The 21,921-nt window shown below is 41.1% G+C and overlaps 1 protein-coding gene across 2 annotated transcripts in view; it reads left to right on the top strand.

Moving 5' to 3' along the window:
- The window catches only part of tns3 (tensin 3), a 47,040-nt gene that overhangs the window by 15,479 nt on the left and 9,640 nt on the right, over window positions 1-21,921 (top strand). The window contains exons 1-16 of one of the 2 annotated variants that reach the window (XM_079875972.1): window positions 565-622; window positions 2,851-3,000; window positions 3,087-3,137; window positions 4,007-4,129; window positions 4,222-4,286; window positions 5,346-5,429; window positions 6,908-7,011; window positions 7,185-7,245; window positions 8,073-8,148; window positions 8,443-8,569; window positions 9,194-9,259; window positions 9,450-9,548; window positions 14,632-15,294; window positions 18,529-18,750; window positions 20,075-20,172; window positions 20,685-20,790. In XM_079875972.1, coding sequence (XP_079732098.1) covers window positions 2,851-3,000; window positions 3,087-3,137; window positions 4,007-4,129; window positions 4,222-4,286; window positions 5,346-5,429; window positions 6,908-7,011; window positions 7,185-7,245; window positions 8,073-8,148; window positions 8,443-8,569; window positions 9,194-9,259; window positions 9,450-9,548; window positions 14,632-15,294; window positions 18,529-18,750; window positions 20,075-20,172; window positions 20,685-20,790 — 2,095 coding nt within the window. In that variant the 5' untranslated portion in view covers window positions 565-622. Of the gene's footprint in view, window positions 1-564; window positions 623-2,850; window positions 3,001-3,086; window positions 3,138-4,006; window positions 4,130-4,221; window positions 4,287-5,345; window positions 5,430-6,907; window positions 7,012-7,184; window positions 7,246-8,072; window positions 8,149-8,442; window positions 8,570-9,193; window positions 9,260-9,449; window positions 9,549-14,631; window positions 15,295-18,528; window positions 18,751-20,074; window positions 20,173-20,684; window positions 20,791-21,921 lie in introns of those variants that run through there. The other variant, XM_079875971.1, reaches the window with a different exon arrangement.

Genomic DNA, 21,921 nt, shown 5'->3' with positions numbered 1-21,921 from the left:
AATCAAACATGAATTAGGAACCTGGATTTATCCAGTGTTCAGATTTCAGTTCTGGAAATGTACGGAAATTAGTGCATATTTAATTGGATAATACCTCATTTGCATATTTAAACATAACATTTCTGAAAATTGTAATATAAAGTATGAAGTGTGAATGTAGTGTGATTAATCAGCTGGTGAAGTTTGGTGAGATCGGTTAGGTCAAATCTCAAGCCTATATGAGTCTAATGTGAAGAATGATACACCCTGAAAATGTGATCATAACTCTAATGCTCAGTCTACATGATATTTTTTTGTAAAACTACAAGTTTAATTGAATGCAGGAAGATGTTGAGTTTTGGGTAGAATATTGTCATCATGGCATCTCATGTCTAAAGGCTATGCAGTTATTCTGAAAGTAATCAAAGACGGTTAAAAGATTCGCGAAACGGGTTTGTAGAAAGATTTGAAATCGTTCGTGATTCACTCGGACAGTTCACTCACGCACTGAATCATTTACAGCGATTCTTCAAGCTGAAATAGAATCGGGATACTTTATAAGAAACTAAAGTATATTCAGTGAGCAAAACAGGGAAATGTCTCCTATCGTCTGCCAACGCGTGTGAGCGAGTCTGGACTGCAGGTAAAGAGTGTTTACAACCAGAAGATCATCAAAACACCAGAGTTCAGGGAAGCTACAAAGACGTTAGCATGTTTTGGTCTTGTTCTGGTGGAACATAAGGCAAGGCAAGGCAAGTTTATTTATATTGCATATACTATGGCAATTCACAGTGCTTTACATAGATAGGAATAAAAATAATCACAAAATAAAAGAAAAATTAAAAGAAAAAGGAAAATTAAAACAGTTATTCAAAATGCTTTACATAAAGTTCAAACGGGTTTTAACATTAATAGAAGAATGATTGGGAATATATTAGTAGGCTACCATAGTTTTACACTCAGATATGTCTAAAGCTCTGCCCTTGTGAAGAAGAAGTGCACTTTAGCATACTTTTAAAAACAGGATAGCCTAACTTACTTATTATGGAAATAATACAGTGCGGAGGCAATGTAATGCTTTTGGACACTTAATAGCATGTTACTTGCAGTTAAATTAACATGTACATCTCAAATGCAATTTTAATAATTACTTCTATTGTCTTTGAATGTACTGACAAGCATGGTATAATTTAATGTCATTTCTATTGAAACGTGTGTGTGTTACTAAAATGTTGCAATTAAGTACTTTTAAAATAGGCTACATAAAATGTAAATGTAATATTGAATAACACAGTACAGTTAAAATTATAATCAAGTAATTTACATGTGCTTTAGTATGTTAGTCGGTACAGTGTTTTTTGATCGAAACATATTTCGCTTTGTTGTTTAGAATGTATTACTTGATTGGAGTGGTACATAACTTGGTAAAGGTTTTGCCTCTTGCTGTGTGAATATAAAAAAAAAAAAATGATTCGAAAAGGTTTAATGGTCCTGAAAACAAAAGTCGCTCTTGTATTGTTAGCGCTCACAAATGAGCGCATTTATAAATGAATTTGCTCTAGTGGAAGCGTTTGGTACTGCGCACAAACAAACCCTCACTGAAAGCTCATTTTATCAGATAGCCACAGAGTGAAAAATAAAAAAGGCAATTGCGACTCTTTAATCTCACAATTCTGACTTTTTTTCTCACAATTGCGAGTTTACATCGCACAATTCTGACTTTTTACCTCAGAATTACGTGATATAAAGTCGCAATTGCGTGTTATAAAGTCCGAAATATGAGATATAAACTCGCAATTGCGAGAAATTTACTTGAAATTCTGAAAATTCTTTTTTCTCAGAATTGCATGTTTATATATCACAATTCTGACTTTTTAATACGCAATTGGGAGATATAAAGTCAGAATCGCATGATATAAAGTCGCAGTTGTGTGTTATAAAGTCAGAATTGTGAGATATAAAGTCAGAATCGCATGATATAAAGTCGCAGTTGTGTGTTATAAAGTCAGAATTGTGAGATATAAAGTCAGAATTGTGAGATATAAAGTCGCAGTTGTGTGTTATAAAGTCAGAATTGTGAGATATAAACCATTCTGAGGTAAAAAAAAAAAAAAAGTCTGTCTTTTTTTTCCCTTAGAATTGGACTTATATATATCTCACAATTCTGAGAAAAGATGTCAGAATTCTGACTTTATATCTCGCAATTCTGACTTTATATCTCGCAATTCTGACTTTATAACACGCAATTCTGACTTTATATCTCACAATTCTGACTTTATAACACGCAATTCTGACTTTATAACACGCAATTCTGACTTTATAACACGCAATTGCGACATTTTTTCACGCAATTCTGACTTTATATCTCGCAATTCTGAGAAATAAAGTCAGAATTGCGAGATGTAAACTCGCAATTGTGAGATAAAAAGTTGCAATTATCTTTTAAAATGTTTTATTCTGTGGCGGAAACAAGCTTCCATAGATATCAACCTCAAATTTGGAACACAACTTGTTTAGATTAATGTATTTAATCTACAATATACCCCCCCCCCCAACACGTATGTTCAGATGAACACATGAACGCTCACTGATGGTGCACTTAACCCTAGTCAAATATTACCAAATAGTTTTTTCTATTACAATGAAATGATTGTATTATATTTTAGTTTGATAATCCTTAATATTTTGTATTTTTCGGGGATTTTATGGTACTAAAGTAGTAGTTATAATCTATTTATTCACTTTTTAAGTATATACCTGAAAATGGAATTGCACTTAAACTGGTAAATCCTGAATGTTTTGGAAGTGTTAAAGAGGACACGTGGTAGATGATGCTGATCTGAGGCTCAGTGGTGGTCTCGCTGTGTGCAGATGGAGGAGGGATACGAGCTGGACCTCACCTACGTGACGGAGCGCATCATCGCGGTGTCCTTCCCTCAGGACTGCTTCGAGGAGACGTACCTGCGCAACCTGAGGGACGTCACGCGCATGCTCCGCTCCAAACACGCAGACAACTATCTGGTGAACACGCTTTCTGTCTTTCCCTTCGCCGTGTCCCCGAGCATCGGCACGGCTAGTGTTTCTAACTCTCGCTCGCTGCGTTTCAGGTGATCAACCTGTCGGAGAGAAAGCAGGAGCTCACCAAGATGAACCCGAAGGTAGTGTGGAGCACCCGCTGAATCACACACACACACACACACGCACGCACGCACGCACACACACACACACCAAACATTTCAGGGATCCGCTCCGGAAAGAACCATGTTTTCGTAGTGCAACGAACATTTTAATAACCTAAAGAACCTTTTTTACCATCATAAAGAACCTTGGATGTTTAAGGTTCTTCGTGGAACCATCGATGCCAATAAACAAGCTTTATTTTTAACCTTCATCCTTCCCTCGCACTTTGTAACACACTTTCCCTCACGGGTCACAATGTCCCGAAGCCCTAAAAGCCCTTTTTGTCCAGAAAGCTTATTTTATTTCATTAATACTTTTATTATTTTTTAATGCAAGTTTTTTTTATATATAATTGTTTTAATTTACCTTTAAATTACTAGATTTGATCAATAAATAATAAATAAATAATAATTTAAGCACATTCCTCACATTCTTTCAACTTAAATTCAAAATAACCCTTTTAATTCAGCTCTAAATATCTCACATTGGGAGTCTCCCGACCTCTTGTGGGAAATAAATATATAAGATGATATTTCATGACTCTAGCTGGCCTTATATCTCTATATGGAGCAAATAAGCTGTTCCTCTGGGTCTTAAAGCCAGTCAACTTCAGTGTGCATTCAGATACACATGAGGACATTATAAATTTTTTGGTAAAGTTTTAGGATTTTTAGTTTGAATTTTGAGCATTTTTATGTTTTTCTATGTGAACTGAAGCATTCCTCACATTCCATTCATTCCTAAGGGGTCACTCAATTTGTAAAAAAAAATGAAAAGATGAGTTTCGGGTCAGACTGACCAGTGGGAAGGATGAGTGTTAAGAGTGTGTGTGTGTGTGTCTCCTCAGACGCTGGACACGGGCTGGCCGGACCTCCACGCTCCTCCTCTGGATAAGATCTGCACTGTCTGTAAGGCCATGGAGAACTGGCTGAGCGCTGACCCGCTGCACGTGGTGGTCATTCACTGCAGGGTGAGGCGCCTCACACACACACACACACACACACACACACACACACACAGATCAGTGTGTGTGTAACGCTTCTCCTCTCTCTGATCCACCAGGGTGGGAAGGGTCGGATCGGAGTCGTCATCTCCTCATTCGTTCACTTCACAGACGTCTCTGCCAGGTACTAGCGCTCTTCACACACACTCTTCACTCACACGCTGTGTGTCACATGATCTCTGCCAGGAGCAAAACACACCAGTCCAGTCAGAAAAACACACCTGTCACAGAATCTGACAACATTTGGATGAATAAATCAGACGTAGGGATGGACACTCTTCAGCAGCATTTCACCATTTCATCTGAGAAAACTGTCAGATACACACACACACACACACACACACACACAGCTCTGCACCACAACACGTTTAACTAGAAGAAATCATGACAGAAATATACAGTAAAATGTACCTCTGAAAGCAATAGTAATAATAATAGTAGTACAATTATTACAACTTTAAGGAATTATCATGTTTAAATTTTACTAATAGACATTGTTTGCCAAAAAATAAAAATAAAGATTAAATCAATTGTTAATATTATATACTTGATTACCACCATTTTTATAATAAATTTGTATTGAACCATAAATCAAGAAAAAAATTCAAACGCACAACACAGAATTTCTGGAAAACAAGACATTTCATTGGCATTATTATTGTATTTTTTTTACTATTTGATTACATTTGTAAATATTAAATAAATTGTTAATATTACATATTTGATGACCAATGCACAACACATAATTTCTGGAAAACAAAGCACTTCATTGGAATTATTATTGTAAAAAATAATTAAATAGTTAAGTTGGAGTTTTATGAATTCAATTGATTAGACATGATTTGTGGTTATTAAGTTTAATTAAACCAATTAAAAATGGAAAAGATCTAAAATAATTTTTTTTTAAACTTTTAATAAATTGTTGTTAAATTATATACGTTTCGTGATTTCAATAAATTTCTAATTACTTTCATTTAATTTAAAAAGTCCGTAAACGACGTCTTCAGCGTTTGAAGTGTTTGAATAAGTGAGTGTTTCTTCAGTCACAGGCGTAGAGAATCACATCTTCACTCTGAGCTCTCTCTAGCTGATCTAACTCAGTGGCTGTTATTAATGTATTTAGTTTGATTGATTGATATGAGTTGGATAAGCCCAGCTGATGTGGATGTTCTGGTCCTGACAGTGCAGATCAGGCGCTGGACCGCTTCGCCATGAGGAAGTTCTACGACGACAAGGTTTCTGCGTTGATGACTCCATCTCAGAGGAGGTGATGCCCTTCACACACACACACACACACACACACACACACACACACACACACACACACACACACACACACACACACACAATCATCTACAGCAGGAGAGACTCCAGTAGACGGAGGATCATCAGTCCTGACAGGAGCACACACACACACACACACACACACACACACACACTATTGCACTGATCTGTTCTGTAGTGGTGTTGAAATAATGTTGGGTCACACTTTATTTTAAGATGTCATTGTTACAGTGTAATTATATATTTAAGTACTGAGTAATATTAATTAACTACATGCACTTACTGTAGGGTTAGGGTAGGATTAGGGTTTGGTTGAGGGTTAGTTGCATGTAATTATGCATAATTAAATGTTATTACTATGGTAAGTAAGCACATGTAACATATGACTGTAACAAGGACACTGTGAAATAAAGTGTTACCAAATGTTGCACTTGTTCTGTGAATAATGGAAACTGTTGGTAGTCTTGATGGGCTGGAGAGGAGAACATATAATTTCTTCTTTTTGTGAGTATCATATGTATCATACCCCAGGCTTTTATGGCTCATATACCAGTTTGTTTTATTTATCCCTTAGGAAATTAGTTTTGCAGTAACTGTTAATGTTAAAACATTATCAAGTCTCATAACTTGAGTTCCCTTTCCGTCGGCCACTCCGGCGCCACGAATAGGAATCGAGGGTAACATAGGGTAACCGAGACGTTACGTAATTAGATTACTTTTTATTGTTATCTTGTTATTGTAGTTCTAGACTAAATATGTGGATTTACTCATCTCACTTGCATACAAAAAAAAGATTAAATATTCCTCAAAATGAATATAATGAGTGAATCAGAACACTATGCAAACCTCTAAAAATTAAATATGTTAGATAAAACAAATATTACTAAAATTACTTTCCTGTAGCTCAAACAGTAGAGCATTGGTGCTTGCAACGCCAAGGTCATGGGTTCGATTCCCAGGGAAAGCAAGAACTGATAAGAATGTAAATGTGTACTTGAAATGCAATGTAAGTCGCTTTGATAAAAGCGTCTACCAAATGCATAAATGTACTTAATATTTGTAGTTTTTATTGGTGAAGTGTTGAAAGTTGAAAGGTTAGTTTGAGCGGCTCCCTCTACTGTACACGCGAGAATCTGCACTTCCTTCAGCCTGAGGCTTATTATTTAACTTTTGCTGTTAAAGGGCTTCACATTTGCCCAAAAATATAACTTTTCTATCATAAAAGGCCCAGACCAGAGGAGAAAAAGTAACGCACAAATAATGTAACGCATTACTTTTCTTAAAAAGTAACTACGTAACACAATTAGTTACTTTTTAAGGGAGTAACGCAATATTGTAATGCATTACTTTTCAAAGGAACTTTCCCCAACTCTGTGTGTGTAAGTAGACAGGAAGTGTTTTGAGAAGAGCTGTGACACACACACACATGATCATAAGCTGTGTGTGCTGGTGTGTGTGCAGGTACGTGTGGATCCTCAACAGTCTCCTGAGCGGCTCCATCAAGATGAACACGTGTCCTCTGTTCCTGCACTGCGTCATCCTTCAGGGCTTCGACCGCGCCGCAGGTCAGTGTGTGTTTACTCGCTCACACAACACCAGTTCACTACATTAACACTGAAGCTGACTCGTGTTCAGTCTCAGTCTAACTGCTGCTGGATCTGACTCCATGAAACCCCTGCATCATCTCAACACTGGTTCCCAGTGTGATTCTCCCAGTAACCCTGTGCTTCTCCTGCAGTGTGTCAGCCGTATGTGAAGGTGTATCAGGCGATGCAGCTGGTGTACGTCTCAGGAATATAGTGAGTTACTCTGAACATCAGCATTACTGCACACACACACACACGACACTGAAGTATTGCAGTACACACTGATTTCACAACACAAAACCCACTGAGACCAGAAAACAAGAAGAAACTTGATTATTGAAGACAGAATTCCAGAAGTCGCAGGGAGTGTCAGTCTATGGCTTTTCACTGTGAATTATAAGACGATTTGTTGTTTTACACTTCCAAAACCTGTACAATTATATGAAATATCCTGTTAGATTTATTACAGTTTTCCCACTTACTTTTAACCGATTACACTTTTACAGTGTTGCCATTAAAATTACGATCATTTACAGGTTTGATTTAATGACTCTGTCTTATTTGATTCAGTCTTATTTTAGTGTCATTGATGTACTATTATAGTTTTTGTTCATATTTTGAATTAGATTTTAGTTTAATTTTAAACTTTAATTTAACTTTTGTTGTGTGTGTTTGTCATATTTATTGTCTATATAGTTTTAAAGTATGTTTTTATGTTTCAATTGATGTTTATTTTATTTTAAAAATGTATTTTTAGTGCTGTCAAATCGATTAATCGCATCTAACATAAAAGTTTGTGTTTATAACACACACACACACACACACATATATATATATATATATATATATATATATATACATATACATATTATATAAACTCAAACTTTTATGTTCGATGCGATTAATCGTGATTAATCGATTTGACAGCAAAAGACGTGTATAGTTGTATCTTTAGCTAAGGACGATAGCTCTGGTCTGACAGACCTGTATTGACATGTTGTTGGCATGACGTGTATGATATGATATTTGATATTTCTCAGCCACATGGGAGCCGGTCACAGAGACAGGATCTGTATAGCGCTGGAGCCGGCACAGATGCTGAAGGGAGACATCATGGTACTGACTAACACCAAACACACATTCACCTTTCTATACTGTACTTCTGTGGATAACAGTGAGTAACAGGAAGAGTTCATCAGAGCAGAGGATTGCAGAATTTAAAAGCATTACAGAGAAGCAACCAACAGATGGATAGTTTCAAACACTGTCAGAGCTTCAGACGCCTGATAATGGTGATAAAGACTTCCTATAGACAGGACTTTATGAGTTAGCTGAAGAATAAAGGGATGTTCAGAGTGTGCCTCAGACGAGCCAGAGACTGTGTGTTGCTCACAATGGCTGTGTCTGCAGGTGAAGGGCTTCCGGCAGAGCAGCCGGTCCGAGAGAGACGTCATGTTCAGGGTTCAGTTCCACACGGGAGCGGTTCAGGCCTACAGCCTCGTGTTTCAGAAGGACGACATGGAGCACGCCAACAAAGGTCAGACAGCTTCAGGGTCACCTGAAGGTCACCGCACACACCGCTTACACTGCATCACAAGAACACCACACACACAGTGTGATCACCATGGGGACATCTCACAGTCAGACTGGGAGCAGTGAAATATATGATACAGCAATAACCTAACCCAATAGTAGTTGCAAAGTTACTGATAGGTCATAGAATGTCTAAAGAAGACCATTAAAATAAAGCATTACCAGGACTTTTTATCTCACAATTCAAAGTTTACATGTCAACTCGGAATTGCAAGAAAAAAAAAGTCAGAATTGAGTAAAAAGGTAAAAAGTCGCATTTACCTTTTTATTTTTGTGGCAAAAAACAGCTTCTACATGATTGTGATATGTATATATATATATATAGCCTGAAGGCCTCAAACTAAAGTACAAACATATGAAGCATTCATACAGCGAATATAGGCTATAAATGAATGATATTTTCTCTTTGTCTAAATGTTAAAGCGAGTGTCTTGTTAGTAAAGTGTATTTTGTCCTTGGCCTTAACTGAGGTGTTCGGTTCAGTACACGAGCGACAGTATCAGAGGGTTTCCAGATGTTTTCTGTCAGTGTTTCAGCATCTGTCGATGCTCTGATGTTTCTCTTTCAGACGCCAGGTTTCCAGATTATGGCAAAGTGGAGCTAGTGTTCTCTGATGGCCCAGAACCAATGTCAGGTTCGTTTGTAATTTACTGCTAATCCTAAAGTTGTTGAATGCCAGCGTTTCTCCACATCAGAGCTTGTTTGCACTTCATGTCCTGAACAAAACTTGTACTGAATTGATCTAAATAATGACTCTACTGTCTTCAGTAGAGCTGCTTTACAGCTGACTTTGAATTGGCATCTCTCTGTTGTGTGATTGGCAGGTTCAGAACGCTGGCTGAACGGTCCAGATGTGACCGTCGACTACACCAGCACAGATTCACTCTCTAAATGGGACTCGTATGGAAACATCTGCAGTGAAGGTAGGGATGGTCCGAATGATTATTAGTAAAGGACATTCACTTCAGCTCTGGCTACACAAACACACTAATGTGGTTGAGTGAATGATTCAATGACTCACTCATGCTGTCATTTGCTCCACTGAAAGAGAGACTTTTATTGAGGGACTGGTAATTTGATATTTATTTAAGCCATTTCTGATACTAGTATTGTTACTGTATGAGCCTTTAGGTCCTGACTGAAGCACATGCTCACTTCCTCCAGTTTTATAGTGCATGTGCAACCGAAGAGGTTTGGTCGACCAAAATATTATTAGTCGGTTAGCTGCAGAAAAAAACACTCCACAGGAAGTGGCGAAATCCTGCAGGCTGTAACGGACAGATCGTTAACGGCAGGAAATACAAACATTCGCCTATCGTTCATCCTCAAATATGGCATATCACTTGAAGCATGTAAGTAGTCCGCTCGCTCTAATGCTAACATAGATAAATGTGCGCTGTTATTAGGTTCATATCTGTGTTTGTGTGGAGAGCACGCTTACTGCATGGCATTCAGACGCCGGTGCATCCCTGCATTTAACTTAAAATACCCCGTCATTCAGATAAGAGTAATGCAAACTGTAACTGGTCTACTTTTTATTTCTGTAAATTCACAATAACTACAAAACGTTTTGCTTTTGTAAAGTAATGACACGTTCTGTCGTCTCGCTCTCAGTGAACTTGAGCGCATCACATAAATGAACCAAAACTCAGGTATACTTGCCTCACAGACATGAGAAATATATCTATAGAAAGCTTGAATTGTCTACTTTTAAATAAACACATTCAAATGGAAAATAGATATTCTCAGATTATGTAATCCGTATGAACATGCACATAGATGACGGGTTAGCATCATTGACTTAATCTCTGCAGCCGAAAACACAGAAAACATTATCAATAAATTGTTAAAATGTTTAAACAGTCTACTTCTGTTTTTTCATAATTATTACGTTTGCCGGCGCTCTGTGGCAACATGTGTGCATGCGTTAGAGCGCTGATTAGGCCATGTTTAGGCAATCAAAGGCTCATTATTATGATTTATGGCTTATTAATATAAACGTGTGATTAGTCGACTAATCGATTAAATGAACGATCAGTAGTCGACTAGAAAAAACTTTAGTTGAGGGCAGCCCTATATATACTGTACACTGTACAGCACTAGCTGCCTCTGAACACTACTTCAGTTTATTGTATTGCATAGTTGGGCAGAACTCAGTCTTTTTCTGTACTGTGGCTGTGCTGTCACACACACACACACTAAAACCACCCCAGAAGTCCAGCATGTTTTCCTGACTGCGGTGAGGCTTATGGCAGGACAGAACTCACACCCTTCTTAAACTGGCAGGCACAGGAATAGTTTGGCCACATTCACAGCTGTTTTGCATAAAACACATTGATGGAAACTAGTTGCAGCACCTTTAATGAAGAGGGTTTGATCAAGCACAAACAGACAGCTGTGCATTCCTGCGGCAAACGCCAGGCCTTGTTTTCACACGCAGACGCCTAAAGCTCACAGGAATTCAGCATCTCGTCCTGAGCTCTGCCTCTGTTAATAAGGGCTAGAGGAAACAGCACTGGCAGACTCATGCTGTGAGTGTGATTTTAAAGCTGCTTCCTTAGGGAAGAGCACCACTATTGCTCATAGTTAGTGAAGTGATTTGAACAGACCACCAGACCTAGTGTGAATCCCAGTGTGAATCCCAGTGTGAATCCCAGTGTGAATCCTAGTGTGAATCCCAGTGTGAATCCCAGTGTGAATCCTAGAGTGAATCCCAGTGTGAATCCCAGTGTGAATCCCAGTGTGAATCCTAGTGTGAATCCCAGTGTGAATCCCAGTGTGAATCCCAGTGTGAATCCTAGTGTGCTTGTTGAGGAGAATGAGCTACTGCTTTAATAAGTGATTTCACCCGCTGGACGAGAAAACAGCTGGAAAAACTTCACAATCGCACATTGAAAGAGGAACTCGAGACACATCTACAGACCAGAGGATCAGGAGTGACTCTTTACACCTAGAAACCACACAGAACTGCATAGCAACGCCCTGGCAACCACCCACAACAACTGAGCATCATAGTGGGGTAAAAAAAAGCCAACGCCATTTTCTCCATAAAATGTTTCTAATGTCTGTTGACTTGTATTGGACTGGTATTGTGACAGACACTATGAGAACGGTAATGAAGCTTTGACACGGTTCAGTCCTGCTTGTTTCGTACAGTGACAGCAGTGTGTTGGTCAGCGCAGTGTGTGTTTAGCTGAACTGGTGTTGACTCACACAGTTGTGATGCTGAGGCTTCGGCAGGAAGAGGGCCTGGAACTGTAATTACAGTGTTTTGTTTTCGCTGGCTAATTCTGGCTGCTTCGGATGACAAAACACAAGAAAAACACCATATAACTTCCTCCCACGGCCTCCCTCAAGATGCGTCTGGAAGCCAAGAAATGAATGCACTTCTTTTGCAGACTAAGGCGAAATCCTAGAATGACTGAACGTTGCTGAGATGTTTCAGTGAGCGCTTTAAAGAATATTCTGGGTTCAATCCCATTAACTTTTTAAAGAGTGCTTTAATAAGAATCTGAGCTTGGCATTCCTGCTTTGAAACCTGCTCAGAGTCTTCAGCTCTCAGTGTCTTGTTCTCACACTGATGGACAGTAATGGTATTTTCTGTTAATGAACACTGATGGAGCTGAACTCACACTGAACCTGGACATTCCTCTACACGTTGAGCACATCTGCTCTCTCAGCAATGAGCGAGGGATCCAGCCTCTGTTAATTGAAGGCCTGGATGATCTGTTAGTTGTGGAAAAAGTCTGCTTTCATCTTCGGATTGAAGAACTGCTCTGCTTTGTCATTTCTCATCTCAGCTTTACAGGACAGCCTCATGTTTCAGGCCCTTTGAGTGACGTCTGATTCATGAACCAATCAATGTTGTGAACCGATTCTTTCCAATGATACTGTAAGGAATACTGTAATGGCATTGTAAGGAATGACTGACTGTAGTAAAACAACACTCAAGGTTGCTATTGAATGGCATATCAGTGCCTGCATATTTTACTATAGCCATACACCAAAAGTTATAAGTGTGGTTATAACAATATATTTTATTAGTTTATATAATGTTAATATAGCAGTCTCCTTGATCAAAGTAATGATAACCACTATAATAATACAGGTGGTACAATAGAAAGTTGCCTGTCCATAAAACAAGGCCAGTACTCGTACAATATATAGACACAAACTCTGATAAAACATCTAATATAATCTAAATAAATATTAGTGTTCAATGTTGCTTAAAAAAAAAATACACAGAAATTTTGAAAACCCTGAATGAACTGCATATAACACATCCTCAACCCCGCCCTCTTCTCTCATGCCCCGCCACCCGGTCCTTACATCCCATATACGGAAGAACAGCCCCGCCCTCTTCTCTCATGCCCCGCCCCCTGTCCTTACATTCCATCTCCAAATATGGAAGATCAGCCCCACCCTCTTCTCTCATTCCCCGTCCCTGTCATGACATTCCATCTCCATATATGGAAGACCAGCTCTGCCCTCTTTGCTCATGCCCCGCCCCCTTTCATGACATTCTATCTCCATATATGGAAGAGCAGCCCGCCCTCTTCTCTCATGCCCCGCCCCTGTCCTTACATTCAATCCCCATATATGGAAGAACAGCCACACCCTCTTCTCTCATGCCCCACACCCTGTCCTTACATTCCAATCTCCATAATGGAAGAACAGCCCCGTCCTCTTCTCTCATGCCCCGCCCCCTGTCTTTACATTCAATCCCCATATATGGAAGAACAGCCACACCCTCTTCTCTCATGCCCCGGCCCTTGTCCTTACATTCAATCCCCATATATGGAAGAACAGCCACACCCTCTTCTCTCATGCCCCGCCCCCTGTCCTTACATTCCAATCTCCATAATGGAAGAACAGCCCCGCCCTCTTCTCTCATGCCCCTCCCCCTGTCTTTACATTCCAATATCCATAATGGAAGAACAGCCCCGCCCCTGAGTCTCAGTCAACTAATTCACCTTCAGCAGTTCAGGAGGAAGACAAGATGAGAAGCGCATTACTGGAGTCTTTGTAGGCATAAGAAACACTGTCATTTAGATTGACAAAAACATGAGCATTAACAAAAATATTAAAACTTTGGAAAAAAAATGAAAACAGAAAAACTGATTTAATGTGGTGGAACAACTAATTTCATAGATGACGTGACACCAAAAGCAGTATTTCATCACAGAAAGCAGTTACAGTTTACTTCAGCATTGGTTCACATTAGGGGGAATGTAGTTTTCATTTCATGCCACTTAGGAGCTGTTTACACCTGGCCACTTCATGTGTTTTCTGTGATGGGATAGCTATCTGATCGTGAAGAGACCAGGTGTAAATACCCTCCGAAACACATACGAGACGGATTTAAATCCGATCGCTCAAACCACTTCAGGAGGAGGTCTGGGCCGCATTCCATCCGGTTGTTGAAACCACATATGTACATTTTACTCCTCCCAACAATGCTAAAAAATAAACGTGTGAGAGCGTGTTTTAGGCTATATATCATGTTATAGCCAGATATGACAGCGCTACTGCAACACGCATCACAGCAGCTGAGCATCTATTCATCAAGCCAACGCGCAAACTATCGCAAATCAGAGTGAAAGTCGCAGATGCTTAACACACAATCATCATCATTAAAAGTAAAGAAACGAAATGATCGTACCAGGGCTGTTGCCGCTCTCTCTTATTGCGGTCTTTGATCTTGAAATTAGCTGATGATCAATCAAATGCAGCTCATATCTGTTGCTTTCGGTGACGTGAACTCCATGAAATCTGCATATAGCGTGGGAATTGGAAATCAAATTTATATCCGTTTTGCGAAAACACATTTGTGACCAGGTGTAAATGGAATCGTTTTGATAAATCAGATAGATATATGATCAGTAAAAACACATGAAGTGACCAGGTATAAACAGGCCCTAAATGCATGAGCAGTGTGAGATGTCTTGCTTGTTTCCTTCATGCAGTGTTTAGCGTGTTGAGTGAGGTGTGTTTGTCCCCCCCCAGCGGGCCCGATCCTGGAGCGACTGGTGAAGCGTGACGTCAGCCGAGGCTCCACCCCCTCGGGAGCCCCGCGGAGCCCGGACCACACGCTCTCGGCCAGCACCGACTCCGGCCTCTCCAGCGCCCCCGACTGCTGGCCCACCCCGGGGCCCCGAGCGCCGCAGCCCAGCCGGCAGGAGCGGGTGGAGCTCAAGCGGCTGCTCAGCGGCTTCGGCCTGGACGAGGCGAGCCGAGCCCCTCCGCAGAACCACCTGAACGGGCGCCCGCGGCCCAAGGAGCGCGAGACCGACATCCTGGACGACGAAGTCCTGAGCTCGCGGCACGACCTGCACAGCGCGGACAGCCTGGGCACGCTCTCCTCGTCCTACCACAAGAGCAGCCAGAACTCGCTGCTGTCGGACGGCTTCGGCAGCCCCGGGCGTACGGAGGAGACGCACACGGGAGCCATGGAGGAGTACGAGCGCAGAGTCGCTCACAGAGGCGCTTCCCTCCCCGCCGGCTCTCCGGGCCCCAGGCACCCGTTCCCGCACGGGGGATACTCCACACAGACCTGGGTCCATCAGCAGCAGCTGGTCACGGCACAGCAGTACCTGTACCTGCCAGAGGAGGACGCCGGCGAGCAGCGCTTCCACAGCCACACGCAGGAGCTCCTGCTCAAACACGCCGGTTAGCACACGCAGCTTTCTCTCATTACAGTTATGCTTTGGTTTAAACCTTTTCACAAAAGCGTCAAAGGCCCCCAGAATATTTTGTTGAATTTTGGAACGTAAGCAACATTTTGAGCAAAAATTCAACAGCTCAACAGCAAGAAACTCAACAGCTTTACATAGGATAGTAAAGACAAAACCTGCCAACACATAAAGGCTAAAACACTGGATAACAAGAAGGTAACAAGGTACAGGTGAGACTAATTAATTGTCATAGTAACAAACAATAGTAACTATGGAAACAAAGACAGATACAGATGCAGGGAGAGAACACAGGCACAGCAAGACAAAAGAATATCAAAATAATTGTCCAAGTACTCTAAACACAGGGAATCTTGACAGTTACTTAATGCAGGTCAATATAATAACTTTTTTACAACTTAATTTCACCTTAAACTTAAATTAGCTGTAATACGAAAGTAAAGTTTCCATTCAAAATAAAACTAAAAACATTTTGTTTGATTTAGTTTACTTACTATAAGCAAAGACAACTTTGAAAGACCTTAAAGTCCCCCTGTGGTGAAAATCCAGCTTTTAATGTTGTTTATATGTCTATAGCCCAGCCCTATTCAGACGGTTTAACATGGAGAGGTGGGGTAGAGTAATAATTACCAGAGCTTCTCTGTGATTTTAATCCCGTCCGAATGTGCATCTCAGTGATCATCACGGACAATGTCAGTAAAGATTACGGCGACTTTTACCTTTATTAAATAGGTCTGGAAAAATTGACCTCAGGTAATACTAATCCTGTGCGAATAGACCCGCTGTAAATACGTAAATAAATATTCCGTCATTTCCTGTTGAAAATGACGAGTCTGTGGCAAAACTCAAGTGTTTTCCACACACCATTCAGATCAGAAAGAAGATTGAAGCACTTGTTAGAGGCACGAAACATCTTTTAGCGTTAGATAAGTGCCTATTACCAACACAATCCAATCTGAAGTTAATTAATATATCGTTCGACCGGACATAACTATTTTATATATATATATTAGGGGTGTAACGGTACGCAAAAATCACGGTTCGGTACGTACCTCGGTTTTAAAGTCACGGTTCGGTTTATTTTCGGTACAGTAAGGAAAAGAAATGCAAACATTAAACTGCAGGTTGTTTATTACTATAAACTTTTTTAACAATTTGTTTACACTTTTTTAAACACTTTTTAATATAATAAAATATATATAAAATAAAAAAAAGAATAAGAAATAAAATACTGCTGCAAAGTTCTCCACTAAATAAAATACTCTGTCTCAAACCAATATCACATAATAAATTTAATGAAAAATATAAATAAATAACTATGATTACAGTTTAGCATTACCAATCCCAGCTTGTAGGCCTGCTCATATTTAAAAATTAAGACTGGGAAAAAAAATGAACTTTAATTGCACAATTTGCTGTAATTAATTGCAATTCCTCCAAGCTTGTAATCATCAATAATTAAACTTATAATCACCTAATTAAATGAAACACCGGGGAAAAAAAGGAACAGAAAATAGCCCTATATTAAAATAATATTAAACATATAAATCAATGTATTATTATTTTTCAATAATCAATCAACAATCAATTTAAGATTTTTTTTTCTTTTTCTTTTTTTTTATTACTAATTATCAAAATAAAATATATTCCTACAAAGCTATTATTACCAGAGCATGTGATCAGAGCAGGTCATTTTACCATTGTTGCCAGCATGACTATACCAGCTCAGCAAACAGAAGTCTACTACTGAGAAATTTCACCTTATTTGAGCGGACTTTGCTTTTCCAGTGCGTGATCGGTACATGATTGGAGTGTTTGGGCCGTTAACGACAGAGCAGAACGCGCAGCGCAAACACGGAGTCGAACATTGAACATTGAGCAGAGAGCGCAGCGCGCAGACCATGGCGCAGACGCACACACACACACACACACACACACACACACACGCGCGCGCGCGCGGAACGGAGAGTGCGGCGGCGCACACGGAGCGGAAAAACTTTTTTTTCGCCCTGCAGTCGATTTCATTGGTTTAGGTTAGAGTGACGACGGGTAAAACTGGTAAACCTTTAGAATCAGCTGCAGGGAGGGATTTGCGCTGAACACGGAGACTTCCGCCACTTAATATGTTTGTGTGGAAACACGAAAATGTACCTATGTTCCGCACACAAAATATTGCATTTGGTCATTCGGTACACACGTGCACCGAACCGAAAGCCCTGTACCGAAACGGTTCGGTACGAATACACGTACCGTTACACCCCTAATATATATATATATATATATGTATATATAAATATAGGTTATATGTGTTTGCGCACATGATATGAGGAAGCAATGTAATACACACATGACAGGAGTGACGGCGGTGTGTAAATCAAGTAAATCGAGTTACTCTCCCACTTCTGCTGGTTTTATTCTTATATCTTATCCCGTGCGAATTGGCCATTATTATTACAGACATCCTGTGGTAAAATTACATTACTCCATCTCCCCTTGTAAAGCTAATCCCGTCCGAATAGGGCTTATGTGGTGTTTTTAATCTGCTTTAAGACAAACCATGTGTAAATTCATAAGTCGACACCATTGCTGAGTATTTCCTCCTTAAAACTGCAGTGAACCAAAGACAGTCTCAAAAACACGCTTTGAAATCGCTGGTGTTTCTGACGTCACAAACTACCTTGTAACCAATCAGATCAACGTGTGATCGTCAACCAGTGGATCTCTGAGCTGAGTGAGTGAGTGGAGGCGGGGCTCATTTGCATATTCATAGAACCACGCATACTAAATGAGGCAAGGGTGTCGAGTTACATTCAAGATATTTTAAGGTATGACAGATTTTTTTTTCAAGGAAAACGTTTAAAGATGTCATTTTGGTGATCAAAGATGAGTTTTAAGGGATAAAATTAATGACTACAGGGGGACTTTAATGTTTCTTGTGATCTCTTCTCAAAATATGCATCATATGTTCTGTGACGGACTAACAAAAAAAAAAACATAAAAATACAATAAAACCCGCAATAATTTCTGCAGTCAGTAAAGCTGCCAGTATCTGTTGTGCACATCAAGCTAAAATACTATTTAAAGTCAGCTGTTTCTTTTCCTTTTTTCTATGGGGAGTGTTAATTTGCTCTTAGAAAAACTGAACAAAACCGGTTTAAACCATGATTTTGGATTAGACCAGTATAAATGACGGTCATGTGGCTGTTTTCAGAGCAGAAAGAGCCCGCGGTGAGGCCTGAAACCCCTCGGATCCAGGAGCCGGACCGCAAACATGACGAGGAGTTCAGCTCACTCACACTGGACATCGACAACTCCATTCACCAGCTCAACCAGCTCATCCTGGACCTGGACCCCAGCTTCGTGCCCATCTCCACCAGACCCAGCTCCGCCCCGGGGGATGCGCAGAAGGACAGCGAGAGGAGTCGGCACATGGGTAAGATCATGATCAAACATGCTCAGCATGAGGTTATGTGCTTCCTCTCAGCATGAGGTCCAGTAACGGCCTTTTCAGGGGCTTAACCTGGAAACCTTTGAGTTGCAGCTCAGATCTGTAACTAGTAAACCTGTGTATCGGAGTGTGACACAAACAAGCACAGAATAATTCATATTCATCTGGTCATCATAAAATAAGCCTGAAAGAGTTATCGGGAACATGAAGCAGATGTCTCGCATTAATAAATACAATGATTTTGAATCTGTGTGAAGAAGTGTCCCTGTTCCTGTGCTGGCAGTCGTCTTCACATCATATATCTGTAATGACCCACAGTATTACAGCTCTGCTCAGGTTAGCCGGTTAGCAAACGCTCCGCTTCCACCTGGTGTTACGATGCGTCTCTGTTGATCGGATCACAAGAGGACGACAGGTGTAAGCGGGTCTAAAACGTTTTGAGCTTGTCCACTTTCACCTCTTCCAGAGGTGGTTGAAACACATTCGACCGGATTGCTTTCGTAGTGTAAACGCTCATGTGGTCGAATGTGTTCAAACAGCCACTAAAAGACCGCCTTCTCTCCGCCTAATGCGGAAACATTATGGGTCAGCGCTAGATGAGAAACATCCCAAGCACAATGTTCTCTCAGCATTCCTGATTTCTAATGCCGAATCCACACTGAACGATTTTAGGCCCGATTTTCGCTTGCCGACAGATTTTGTGAGATCGCAGAGAAATGCCCGAAATCAAAGTCAAATCTTGACAATCACGCCGTGTGAATGATCAAAGACGCGATCTGAGAGAATCGCAGACGCCCGTGAGATGTTCGGCATGCTGAACATCTGGAGCTGTCGGCGGTTCTCAATCCTGCTGTGTGAATGTGTTCTGACTGAAAACTACATCGGCGATGACCGACAGCCAATGAGAGAGCAATACAGGACAGCGGGGAGTTCGAGGAGCAGTTAAAGACCAGAATATCAGTATTTTATATATTTACAGTTATATCGAACAGAAACAAAGCACAAACATTTGCTTGACTAGCCGCAACAGCAGCACATTGCAAAAGCATTTATTTACCCGAAAACGATATCACGGTATCAGTTCTTTCCAGCTGATGAAGGATAAAACATGGCAGCCGGCCAGAGTCCACCCTGCTTTAAAGAGCGCGAGCATTTAAAGAGGAGACGGACGATAAAACTGCAGCGCTTATAGTGAACAGAGGGATGTTGTGGACGCTATTATAGGTGTTGTCTTCATAGTTCTGGATGTTGTGATGTCAGATGAGTGTGTGAACGCCGTGTGTGTCCGTGTTCATGTGTGTTTCCTCAGATGGTGTTCATCCCAGCGCAGCTCGTGGACACGCGTCCTGGACTCTGGATCTCACACACACACTGACGCCCAGCACTGACCGCGACACACACACACAGGTACAGCAATAACCTTTACTTAAGTTCAGTCAAGTTCTAGTTGCCTCATGGACTGGGCTTTTTACAATAGTTTTAGTCATGCTATATTATGGTTAAACTGATCATCTCAGTTATTTTGCTCAAAATTGTAATCTTGAATACTGATCATGATTGTTGTCATGAGAGAAATTTCGTTACATTTCATCAGAATTACTGCACTTTCGCCTATAAGCACAAATCAAGAGGATGTCGACTCGTACGCACGCTTTATTTTACTCATTTACTCGTCCAGTTCCCTGATTTATAATAATATCAGAGAAATTAACACACACTCTGAGTCAGTGAAATTCCCTCTAGTAATTCAAATGATTTGTTGAAGTCCCTCTGTAATCAATCATTTCACACACACACTCGGAAAATACCAACACAGTCAAATAACATCTGTGTTATTCCTGCATTAGGTGAATTGCTTGTTAACTCCAGTGATTGTGTGTGTGTGTGTGTGTGTGTGTGTGTGTGTGTGTGTGTGTCAGTGTGCGGCAGTGTTCAGTACAGACGGTGGTCAGTTCTCATCTCACACTGGCAGTGACGTGATGCCCTTAACACCAGCGTTCCCCATCTCACCATCCACTCCTTACGGTAACACACACACACACTCACACACACACACACACACACACACACACACACACACACACACTCACACTGGCAGTGACGTGATGCCCTTAACACCAGCGTTCCCCATCTCACCATCCACTCCTTACGGTAACACACACACACACTCACACACACACACACACACACACACACACACACACACACACACACACACTCACACTGGCAGTGACGTGATGCCCTTAACACCAGCGTTCCCCATCTCACCATCCACTCCTTACGGTAACACACACACACACTCACACACACACACACACACACACACACACACACACACACTCACACTGGCAGTGACGTGATGCCCTTAACACCAGCGTTCCCCATCTCACCATCCACTCCTTACGGTAACACACACACACACTCACACACACACACACACACACTCACACTGGCAGTGACGTGATGCCCTTAACACCAGCGTTCCCCATCTCACCATCCACTCCTTACGGTAACACACACACACACTCACACACACACACACACACACACACACACACACACTCACACTGGCAGTGACGTGATGCCCTTAACACCAGCGTTCCCCATCTCACCATCCACTCCTTACGGTAACACACACACACACACACACACACACACACACACACACATACACACACACACACACACACACACACACTCACTCTCACACTGGCAGTGACGTGATGCCCTTAACACCAGCGTTCCCCATCTCACCATCTACTCCTTACGGTAACACACTCACACACACACACACACACACACACACACACACACACACACACACACACACACTCACTCTCACACTGGCAGTGACGTGATGCCCTTAACACCAGCGTTCCCCATCTCACCATCCACTCCTTACGGTAACACACACACACACACACACACACACACACACACACACACACACACTCACTCTCACACTGGCAGTGACGTGATGCCCTTAACACCAGCGTTCCCCATCTCACCATCTACTCCTTACGGTAACACACTCACACACACACACACACACACACACACACACACACACACACACACACACACACACACACACACACACACACACACTCACTCTCACACACACTCTGCTGCACTGGTGTGTGACTGATCTGCTGT

The sequence above is a fragment of the Squalius cephalus genome (assembly GCF_949319135.1).
Source record: "Squalius cephalus genome assembly, chromosome: 7".
NCBI classification, from domain to species: domain Eukaryota; kingdom Metazoa; phylum Chordata; class Actinopteri; order Cypriniformes; family Leuciscidae; genus Squalius; species Squalius cephalus.
This window is presented reverse-complemented; position numbering and strand designations above follow the sequence as displayed.